The sequence below is a fragment of the Amblyraja radiata genome, chromosome 32 (assembly GCF_010909765.2).
Source record: "Amblyraja radiata isolate CabotCenter1 chromosome 32, sAmbRad1.1.pri, whole genome shotgun sequence".
Classification (NCBI taxonomy): domain Eukaryota; kingdom Metazoa; phylum Chordata; class Chondrichthyes; order Rajiformes; family Rajidae; genus Amblyraja; species Amblyraja radiata.
Window position 1 is genome coordinate 701391 of NC_045987.1, and position 12116 is coordinate 713506.

The 12116-nt window shown below is 45.0% G+C and overlaps 1 protein-coding gene across 8 annotated transcripts in view; it reads right to left on the bottom strand.

The window, feature by feature from the left end:
- grin1 (glutamate ionotropic receptor NMDA type subunit 1) overlaps nucleotides 1–11300 on the bottom strand; it is a 70767-nt gene extending 59467 nt beyond the window's left edge. For all 8 annotated transcript variants that reach the window (XM_033049284.1, XM_033049281.1, XM_033049282.1 and 5 more), the window contains exon 1: nucleotides 10947–11300. In XM_033049284.1, coding sequence (XP_032905175.1) covers nucleotides 10947–11198 — 252 coding nt within the window. In that variant the 5' untranslated portion in view covers nucleotides 11199–11300. The remainder of the gene's footprint in view (nucleotides 1–10946) is intronic.
- Nucleotides 11301–12116: the final 816 nt, after the last annotated feature.

Here is a 12116-nt window from a genome sequence, read left to right on the forward strand (position 1 = left end):
GAGCGGTCTCGGTGCTATGAAGAGGTCGAAATCCTGACTGGAAGTTGTCGTAGCAGCCAGTTGAAGCCAGGAATTGATTAAGTTGCTGGAGGACAACTTTCTCAATGATTTTGCTTATGAAAGATAGGTTTGAAATTGGTCTATAGTTGTTAATAATAGAGGCATCTAGGCTCCGCTTTTTTAAAAGAGGTTTGATAACTGCAGTTTTCAAGGCTTTTGGGAAATTGCCTGATTGAAGAGAGCTGTTAACTATTTGCAGTATGTCTATTGCTAGGCAGTCAAAAACATTCTTAAAGAAGTTGGTAGGTAAAACATCAAGGCAGCAGGTGGATGGCCTTAGTTGTGTCACCGTTTCCACAAGAGTTTTAGAGTCTATGACATTAAAGCAAGGCAGCACAAAAACAGACCTTGCAATTCACCATCCACGCTGACCACCAACGACCACTCTACATTCATACTACATTAACCCCCGTGTTTAACTTCCCATTTTTTCATCAAATCTCCACAGATTCTGCCACTTACCTGCACACTGGGCAATTTACAGAGGCCAATCGACCTGCCACCCCACATATCATTGGGATGTGGGAGGCACCCGCAGCACCCAGAGGAAACCCTCGCTGTCAGGGCCGTACTGCAAACTCCACATGGTCAGTATTCAAGGTCAGTATTGAAGCTGGGTCTCTGGCATTGTGAGACCTTAGCTCCACTAACTGTTCCAATGTGCCACCCAAAATGTTCCCCACTGCTGTTGTGTGACAAGCTGGAGGTTCCACTAAATTTTGAAATACCCTCACTAATCAAGAATCTAGCGATCTTTGCATTTGACAGTATTTTGTTTCCACAGCATTAAATAGATTGAAGATAGTTATCTGCAATGAGAATGGGAAATACTGGATGATAAACTTTTGTAGGTAAGCATATTAGAAATCAAAAGGAAAATGGATGCTTAAATGTGAGCATACGCTGGCTCCAGGAGTAGGTTCAGGTATCAGAAGGATAATGGGAGAGAGGGTGATGGAAACACGAGCTGTGAAAGGCCTGGATATAGTGGATGTGGAGAGGATGTTTCCACTTGTGGGAGAGTATAGGACTAGAGGACACAGCATCAGAATAGAAGGATGTATTTTTAGAATGGAGATGAGGAATTTCTTTAGTCTGAGGGTGATGACTGTGGAATTCATAGTCACTGACAGCTGTGGAGGCATTGATATGAAGTCATTGGGTATTGTTAAAGCAGAGGTTGATAATGGTGCAAAGACAGGAGAATGGGGTTGAGAAGGAAAGATAGATCTGCCATGATTGAATAGCAGAGCAGACTCAATGGGCTGAATGACCTACTTATATTCCTGTGTCTTATGGTCTTATGTGTAGGGAGGTGTTAGAGCCGGGGGTGGGGGATGTAAGACACCAGATAGGTTGGCTGCAACAAGAGACATGGAGATTGATGGCGGGGCAAGGGCCACTCTTGCTAAGGGAGTTTGGGCAGCAGAGGGATGGAACATGGTGGGAGAGAACACTGCAACCTGCCACAGTAGCCTTTGCTTAACCTTGGCTTTGTGTCAATAAATGCATTGACTTGAATAAATCTTGATTCCATCAGCAGCACAAACTAAGTAATGATGATATCAATTACCCAATGGCTCATATTTCAGATATTTTAGAAGAGTGCAGTAAAACTGGTTGTAATATGATTAAAGTAAGGTTTAATCTAGGCACAATAGTTTATTATTGCTGTCAGCTCGGTGCACGTTACAATGCAAAATGGAATCAGGAAGAAAGGAGTACGATTTGCCAAAATGTCCATCATCTGCATTACTGACATACTCTTAGCATCAGCCCCCAGATTGTGAATCAGCCTTCCTTCAGCCAGTGTAAAGAGAAAGATCAGCACAAGAATAGGCACCTCTACTAATCTATAGACCTGAACACACAATTACAGTAAAGCTCTGGGTCACCGCTCAACATATGAGCTTCATTCACTGTGGACCTGCCCTCCCAAGAAATAAATGATGCACAGTTCAGGGTCAGATTCCCATCACACTGGGCAGTCCAGCTGTTCTCACCATTGTTTCGGGGGGCAGTGTTACAACTTCCCATATTCTGCTTTTTTTCTCTGAGGATCACTTTTCCAGCATGTCAGTGGGATGCACCAGACCCAGCATCAGATAGAGTAGTTCTGATGGAAACTGAAAGTCTGGATACCTCAATTTGATGACCTGATGTGTAGGGAGGAACTGCAGATGCTGCTTTACACTGAAGATAGACACAAAGTGCTGGAGTAACTCAGCGGGTCAGGCAGCATCTGTGGAGAACATGGATAGGTGACATTTCACAGAATGCTGGAGTAACTCAGCGGGTCAGGCAGCATCTGTGGGGAGAAAAGGAATGAGGTGATGTTTTGGGTTGAAACCCTTCTTCAGTAACTATACCAAGTAGACAATGTGGTGCTAATCCTTGACCATGTGATTAGATCCATTGGAAAGATGCAGTAAGGCAAAAACAGGAAGTGGTGGGGGAACATGTGGAAGGTCACTTTTGTTCTGTGGACTCAACGTGGTTGCAAAATGGTCCCCAAACCTGTCTGAGCACGAATGTTCTCCAGAAACCACAGTGGTTGTAATTTGCAATTTCAGTGTCTTTCTCTCTCTCTCTCTCCCTTTTGCTCTCCTAATTTGAGGAAGGACATTATTGTTATTGAGGGAGTGCAGCGTAGGTTCACCAGGCTAGTTCCTGGGATGGCGGGACTGACATATGATGAAAGAATGGGTTGACTGGGCTTATATTCAATGGAATTTAGAGGGATGAGAGGGGATCTTATAGAAACATATAAAATGTTTAAATAATTGAACAGGCTAGATGCAGGAAAAATGTTCCCCATGTTGGGGGAGTCCAGAACCAGGGGTCACAGTTTAAGAATAAGGGGTCGGGCATTTAGGACTGAGACGAGGAAACACTTCTTCACCCAGAGAGTTGTGAATCTGTGGAATTCTCTGCCACCGAAGGCAGTGGAGGCCAATTCACTGGATGATTTCAAGCGAGAGTTAGATTTAGCTCTTAGGGCTAAAGGAATTAAGGGACAGAAAGCAGGAACGGGGTACTGATTTTGGATGATCAGCCATGATCATATTGAATGGCAGTGTTGGCTCGAAAGGTCAAATGGCCTACTCCTGCACCTATTGTCTATGTTTATTTCTCCTTCCTCCTTTCATTTTCCTGCTATTTACATCTCCTGCGAACAGACAAACTGCAACAAGCAAAACCTGCCTGTGGGGCGGGATGGGGAGGTGGGGACGTAGTTAGAGTGGAGATGCAGGAATGGGGGTGGGGTGGGGAGGTGGGGACATAGTTAGGGTGGAGCTGGAGGATGCCGGTGGGGTGGGAGGGAGAGGTGGAACAGGTAGTTAGGATAGGGTGGGAGGGGGAGATTGCGTTGAGGTGGGGTAGTTAGGGTGGAGTGGAAGGGAAGGTTCATCCAAAGCTGGGTTTGGAACAAGGGGGTATTATAGAGCATACAATAAGGCTACCTGTGCCCTATTGGGTTCTTCCTGAACTGTTTATTGAGCTTGCTTTTCTTCAAGAAAAATATAAGCGCGAGGTGACTCCAAGAATAGTGGAATATCTTAATTCAATCAGTGAGAGCACTTTGATTGTTTTTACAGATGGATCTAAAGATCCAGTTAGTGGGAGAGCTGGGTTTGGAGTGTATGTGGAGCAGCTTGGGTTGAAGATTGGCCGGCGCATTTCTGATGGAAGCTCTGTTCTCACGACTGAATTAATGGCAATTCAATGGGCTCTATGGTGGATTGAGAATGCCTTCTCTAAAACTGGCTTCATCTGTTCTGATTCTGCAGCTGCTCTTGAAACTTTAAGAGTAGGGAAATCTAAAGCTCGTCCTGACATTCTAAATGAAATCATGAGTGTGTTTTCTAGAATTGGGTTTGCGTGTAACATCACTTTTTGTTGGGTTCCCGGGCATGCTGGGGTGAGGGGGAATGAGCAGGTGGACCTCTTCTTCTTCTTCTTCTTCTTCTTCTTCTTCTTTGGAGTTTTACGGCAGCCGGCATCCACAATGTTGCATTGCTGCCACCTTCTGGCTTCACTCCACAGTCCTCATGTCTTTACATTAGATCCTTTTTATAAGGCCAGAGGCCCTCAAGAAATTAAACAACACCTTTACTCCTTTTCCTTCCCCTCCACACTCTACAATGTTCTTTTCTGATATTTCTGTCATTCCAATTTTCTTCATTTCACTGATCAAAACTCTTCTTTCTGTTTCATATCTTCTACATGCAACTAGAGCATGCTGAACTGTTTCCGGGTGATGGCATTCCTCACATAGCCCAGTAGGGTGTTTTCCCAACATTTTTAATGTGCTGTTCAGGTGAGTGTGTCCTATCCTCAATCTTGTTAATACTACCTGTTCCCTCCTGTTCCCCCCTCTTCTTGCTGTAATGCCCACTCTGTTTTGTAGCGAATAGAGGTGTCTCCCCTTTGTCTCCTGTTCCCAGTATTGTTGCCATTCCTGATTTATTTTCTTCCACACAATGTGTTTTCCTTCAGATTTGGATAATTGTAGGTTTACCTATATGTTCTCTTTTTTAACGGCCTCTTTTGCTAATTTATCCACTTTTTCATTTCCTAGCACACCAATATGTGATGGGACCCACAACAAAGTCACGTCACTGCCCCTCCTTGTCACTTGGCTTAATAGTAGTAGAATTTCATACACTAGGTCAGGCCGCCTATGGGATGCACCAGACCCAATACTCTGGATTGCAGACAATGAGTCGCTACATATTAATACTTTGCATGGTTGCACCTGTTCCATCCACCGAACTGCCATCAAAATAGCGTACAGTTCCACTGTATACACTGCCAAATAGTTATTTGTTCTTTTGCAAATCTCAACATTCATCCCTTGCACTACCACAGCTGCCCCTGTTGTATCAGCTACTGGGTCCTTTGATCCATCTGTGAAAATTAAGAGGTGTTCCCTGTATCTATTATATATATGGTTATGGTATTCTGTTTTTAGGTCCGAATTTTCTTCCCTCCTTTTTGCCTCCCATATCTCCAGATCAACTTTTGGGATGTTCAGTAACCATATTGGCACAGATGGCCACAATACTGCAGGCCAGAACTCTTTGTCCTCTACTTCCATGTCCCTTGCCACACCTCCTCCAACCCAGCCGAAGCTTCCAGACTGAGCCACCCCTCTCTCCCAGCACTCCTGTACTACCTGTTTTGTTGGGTGGTTCTCTCCATGACCCTTAAGGCTTAGCCAGTAATTAGCCATTAGTTGTCTGCGGCGCAGTCTCAACGGCATCTCCCCAGTTTCCACCTGTAGTGCACATACAGGTGACGTCCGCACACCTCCTATACAGATTCTTAGAGCTTCCGCTTGGACTTTGTCCAACTCGGACAACACTGACTTAGATGCTGACCCATAAGCTATACTGCCATACTCTAGTCTGGATCTGATCAGTGATACATAGATATGTTTCAGAGATAATATATCTGCTCCCCACTCTAAACCTGCTAAGCATCTCATTACATTGATGGCTTTTTTGCATTTTCCAATTATTTTTGTAATGTGGACCCTCCATGTTAATCTGGAGTCAAAATGGACTCCCAGGAAACGGAAATCTTTTACTCTTTCCAAATTGTTGCCGTATAGTTTTAACTGGACATCCTCTTTAATTTTCTTCCTTGTGAAAACCATTGTCTTTGTCTTCTCTATAGAGAATTTAAAACCCCATTTCACTCCCCACTCTTCCACCTGGGCTATCCCTTGCTGCATTTTACCCACGATAAAATCTATATTCTTCCCCTTTCTCCATAGGCTGCCATCATCTGCAAAGAACGATCGCCCCATCTCTGGTTGAATGTTTGCAAATATATCATTGATCATGATTGAGAATAGGATCGGGCTTATCGCACTTCCCTGGGGAGTTCCATTCTCGACTACACGTTTACTAGAGATGTCTGACCCTATTTCAACTTGGATACTTCTACCGTTAAGAAAATCCATTATCCAGTTAAAAATATTTCCTCCTACTCCCATTAAATGCAGCTTTATTAGAAGACCTTCTCTCCACAACATATCATAAGCCTTCTCTACATCAAAAAATATGGTAACTACAGATTCTTTTTTAACTTGTGCTTTCCTTGTATCATCTTCCAAGCACAGAACTGGATCATTAGTACCTCTCCCTTTTCTAAAGCCACTCTGATAATTAGCCACTATACTGTTTTCTTCCATTAGATGCATTAATCTTTCATTTACCATTCTTTCCATCAGTTTACACATGTGTGCTGTTAAAGCTATAGGTCTATAATTTACTGGATTACTTGCATCTTTCCCTGGTTTCCTAATAGGCACAATGATTGCTTCCTTCCACCTCTCCGGTATTCGCCCTTCTTCCCACACCTTGTTATATAGTGCAAGTATCTTTTGGAGTCCCTCCTCACTTAGATGCTTTATCATTATGTAACAAATATCATCCTTCCCTGGGGCTAAGTTCTTACACTTGGCCAGAGCTCTCTTTAGCTCCCCCAAATTAAATGGAATATTGTACTTGTCCTCTGTGATACCTTTCCTTTGTAAGGCCTCAACATTTTCCTCTCTTGTTCTTTCCCTACCTCTTCTTCCTTCATCTGATAAGTTGTGGGAGCTGTGAACCCTACTAAAAGTGTTAACCATTAGTTCTGCTTTGTCTTTATTTGAGACTACAGTTTGATCTCCATTTGTTAAGATAGGATAACTCCACTCCCTTTTATCACCTTCCATTTTTTTAATCATACCCCATATCTCCCCTACCTGTGTTGTGTTTCCAATTGAATCACAATACTTCCTCCAATATGCTCTTTTTGTTTGTCTTATAGTCCTCCTTACAATTGCCTGAGCCTGTTTGTAATTAATCATGTGTTGGTAGTTATGAGTTCTTTTTAATAATCTGAATGCTCTGTTTCTATTCCCCACTGCCTCTTTACATTTATTGTCCCACCAAGGCACAGCTTTCCTTTTTGATCTTCCTTTACTTTTAGGTATGGAAACTAATGCTGCTCTTTTGATACCTTCTGACAATTTATTCTCAAAGTTTTCTATATCCGTCTCTTCTTGTATGGGTTTTACATATCTATCACTTTCCTCCTTAAATTTTTCCCAATTAGCCTTTCCAAACACCCATCGTCCACTTCTGTTTTCTTTACTCATAGTTAAAGTAATATTTATTTTGCATAGCACAGGATGATGATCACTTCCTATGGTACCCTTTTCATATACTTCCCAGTTACATTTAGCAGCAATCCTATTAGAAACAAGTGTAAGGTCCAACACAGACTCCTTCCCTGTCCTAACATCTACCCTGGTCTTCTTTCCATCATTTAGACATACTAGATTACCATCATTTAATAATTCCTCAATTACCTGTCCATTATTATCTGACTTCCCACTGCCCCATAATGTATTATGTGCGTTAAAGTCCCCACACCAAATAACATTAGATTTGCTCTGGCCTTCTACTTCCTGTAACTTATTGACCTCTAATCGCTTACATGGATTATAGTAATTTATTACCACTATTTTCCTCCTCTCAGACCACACTTCTATTACCACATATTCCTGTTCCTGCCCAATTCCTAATACCTTGTATGGTATCCCTTTTTTAATGAAAGTGGCACAACCCCCTCCTCCCCCATTTCCCCTATCACATCTCACTGCAACATAATCATATAGAACAAAATCTAAACTTGGTTTCAACCAGGTTTCCTGGATACATACGACATCTGGTTTTTCCTTCCTACTGTCTATGAATTGCTTAAAGTCTTGCCCATTGGCTAACAAGCTTCTTGCATTCCATTGTAGGATTAACATTAATATTATTAACCCACACATGTTGACTCTTGGCTCGCCTGGATACTGAGACCATCATGTATTTCCTCCCAGTTCAATCCTGCCATGCCCAAGTGGTGGACTGCAGCCTTTACAATGATTTGGATCCTTTCTGTTTTGGATTTTACTTCTGCTGTCGCATTTATTGCTCCTGCTATAAATATAACCAGGTTTTTCTTTTCTTTCCATATTCTCTTTTCTTTTTCTTTTATTGTTTCCATTATGCCCACATCTTGCTCCCTCCTGATCCTTCTTTCATTCATCTGTTTTGTAGGGTCAGCCTTTTTTGCTGCCTCTGCATAGGAGACCTTTTCCTTCACTCTTATGTTTTGTACTTCAGCTTCACGTTTCATCACCTCACAGCTCCAGTAAGCCACACTATGCTCTCCTCCACAATTACAGCACTTTGGTCTGACCCGCTCTCCACACTGACCATATTCATGGTCCCCACTACACCTTGCGCATTTCCTCGCCCCCTTGCACATTTTAGCTATATGCCCAAATTTCTGACATTTGAAGCACCTCATTGGTTTGGGTATGTACTCTCTTACACTATATCGCATGAATCCAAAATGGACCACTTTTGGAAGGGATTCTGTCTTGAATTCGACCAGGACTGACTCAGTTTCCTCTTTCTTTGCTCCTTTGGTCATTCTTTTGGCATTCATAATTAATTCACATATCTTCCTGAGTTCCTGAACCAGTTCACTCATATTGACTTTGAGAGGGATTCCATAGATAACCCCTTTACACCCTGCCCTCCTCCGTTCTCCCACTCTCACTACTTTGATTATTTTGATTTTGTCAATCTTGTTCATTTTCATTGCCTTTTCAGCTTGAGCCTCACTGTTGCACCCTATTAGCATGTTTCCATCTTCCAGCACTCTTGCATACTTTACTTCCCCAACCTGGGCCCTGACTATTTTTGTCAGCTTCATTGGCTCTATCTTCTTTACTCCTCCTTCTCCTTCAAACCTCACCACTACATTTAACGAAATTTCCTTTTCTGGTTCCTTGTCTTCACTCTCCGATCCACCAATATTGCTTTTCCTTCTTTTACGGCTGCTCTTCCTGGGACTACCCCGTGTTCCCACGGTTTCCCACTCCTTCTCAACATTTCCTTCATTATCCTCTCCTCCACTGGCCTCCATACCACTAGACCCACTCTCTCCTGTCATTTTGTAACAGGAGGGAATATTGGCAGAGCACCGTTTACCGGACCTATCCAGGCCGTCGGCCGATACCCCAATACAATATCTCCCCACTATTACTACTCAGTGTCTCCTCTCTCTCTCTCCCAACCTCCAGACAGGCGCGGTCCCTCCCTGCAGCTGCACTCAATCGACAGCCAAACTCGGGTCTCCTCAACCCTGCACCACCGCTGCTGCCACACTGTTCGAACCCTGCCGCAATGGTGCACTAACTCCAGGTGGACCTCATAGCAAAGGAGAGTTTAAGAAGAGAAATAGATATCCATGTATCATTGGGGAGAGTGGAACTGAGAGAAATAATTAAAGAGGGCTTAACAAAAGAATGGCAGAGAGGATGGGAAACAGAAGTCAGGGTTAGACACTACTTTTCTATACAATCTGAAGTTAGGAAAATATGTTTCTGTACATCTCTGTCCCGTAGGGACTCAGTTAAACTGTGTAGACTGAGGTTGGGACACTGTGGGTTAAATTACTATTTGTGCATTGTAGGGAAACATGTTTCTGGCTTGTGTGAATGTGGGAGTAATGAGGCAGTTAAGCATGTTTTCCTAGAATGTAAAAAGTATAGGGTAGAAAGAAAAGTATTGCTTGTTAGACTGACAGGACTTGGAGTTGAGGCTTTTTCTGTTTTATCTTTGTTTGGACACAGTGAGAAACATCAACTGATATCCAGGGCTGTTCTTCAATTCCTGCAAGTTACAGGACTGTATGTAAGAATTTAGTTCAAACTTTGACCTGTGGAGGGCAGTAATACGCTTAGCAGCGTCTACACTGCTGGAATCCTGCAAGAAGAAGAAGCAGAAGAAGGTTCATCCAGGTGCAACAGAGTTCCACTTGGTAGCTAAGGTGAGGCCACGCTGAGATGTGAGGCTTCAGTAGAGGCTGCAGGGAATGAACAGCACAAGAGGTCAGAGTGTGGGTGGCTGCTCTCTGGGAAGGCAGGGACTTCCTTGATTTTGAACTAGTGGCAATCCTGGGGATCTTGACTGCGGAGTTTTGTACGTTCTCCCGGGTGGTCCGGTATTTTCCCCACCACGTCCTAAAGACTTGCAGGTTTGGAGGTTAATTGACTTGTGTAAATTGTCGGCGCGGATTCAGTGGCCGGGAGGGCCTGTTTCCACCCTGTATCTCTAAACTAAATCACATGAAAATATGAGGAAAAACAAGTCTGCAATTAATAGAATTTTAATAACCAGAAATATATGTGTGTGAGGTGGGGTCACGCGGATTGAGTTGTCACACATCAACCGCGCGTACAGACAGCAGGTTATAAAACCTCCAGCCCCGTCTCCACCACCTGCCCATCCCAGCATTGACCCAGAGTTAACAGCAGCTGCGTTAATCAATGCTGCACTGTACCGTTTAGCGGCAGAAAATGCTGCTAGTTAATTAATAGTCAGTACTAAAATGCTGCTAGTATTCTGTGGCGATGAATCTCGCTAGTTAATACGGTCGTCGGAACTAGAAAACCTCATTAACCAAGACTCCATAATGCTAGTTAATGATGCTGGAAATGTTCCCGACTGGAACTTGATAAAATATATTAGTAATAAGTCAAAAGACAACATTGCAGATTAGCATCGGATCATCGATGGTGCCGAATTATAAACAATGGTACATCAGTGTTTCCCAACAGATGCTGGTTAATATAAATGTCTGATTAGTATTTTGTAACAATAGATATTGGATTATTATACAAAACGGGAAATGTGGCCGGTTACTATTCGCTAACAGAATGTTGGTGATTACAGCTATGAGCTGCCGGTGGCCGCTGCTGGTGAGTGAGGAGGCCTAGTTAGGTGGTGGTTAGTGCTAGTTAGCGCAGCTAGTTAGCGGGTTACCTGGCTGCTGATGAGGTCCTCGCACACAGCCAGCGCCATCTGGATAGCGTTGGGTTTGTGTGTGACTGCCGTGGCATTGAGTTGAATGCGCTGCGATCCATGTTTGCGGTTCGCCACATCCACCGCCTCCCTGAAGGTGTTCTCCGTCTTCTTGGTGCTGAGGACGGCGCCGATGTTCACCACTTTGGGCGCGGCGCTGGCTCCGGCCGGGAGTAGAGAGGCGGCCACGAGCAGCGGCAGCAGGAGCAGCATCGTCCGGGGTGGGATGGTCTGGTCTGGTCCGGTCCGGCCGAGGGATGCGGCGCTGGCTCTCTCCCTGCCCCTGCCCCTCTCCTCCGGGCTGAGCTGCTGCAATGCTGCACCACCACCTGACTGACTGACGGCTCCCCTTTACCATTGGTCCCCGCCGCCCACCGCCCACCATTGGCCTGGCATCGCCAATCCGCAGCCTCCCTCGCCCGTTGCCATGGCTCCTTCCGCCGGGTACCGGCCTGAGCTCAGTCCTTGTTGCACCCCCCCCCACATCCTCACCCCCCCCCCATCCTCACCACCCCCCCATCCTCACCCCCCCCCCCACATCCTCACCCCCCCATCCTCACCCCCCCATCCTCACCCCCCCCATCCTCACCCCCCCCCATCCTCACCCCCCCCCCATCCTCACCCCCCCGGCCCCCCATCCTCTCCCCCCGGCCCCCCCCTCTCACCCCCCCCGCTCACCCCATCCTCACACACCCCCCATCCTCACCCCCCCCCATCCTCACCCCCATCCTCACCCCACCCCCGCTCACCCCACTCTCACCCCCCCCGCTCACCCCTCTCACCCCCCCATCCTCATCCTCACCCCCCATCCTCACCCTCACCCCCCCCCCCGCTCACCCCACTCTCACCCCCCCCCATCCTCACCCCCCATCCTCACCCTCACCCCCGCTCACCCCACTCTCAACCCCCCCCCCATCCTCTTTATTATCATTGCGCATGGTACAACGAAATTTAAAAGTCAATCCCACGGTGCGATTCACAAGTGCAATTTTAAATATGTAAGAAAAGGTAAAAATATATACATATAAAAAGAAATTACAGATAAATAACAATAGCAGCTGAGGTAGAACCATTCAGTTGAATGTGAGTGTTCCAGAGATTCACCACTCTCTGTGTGAAAAATGTTGTTCT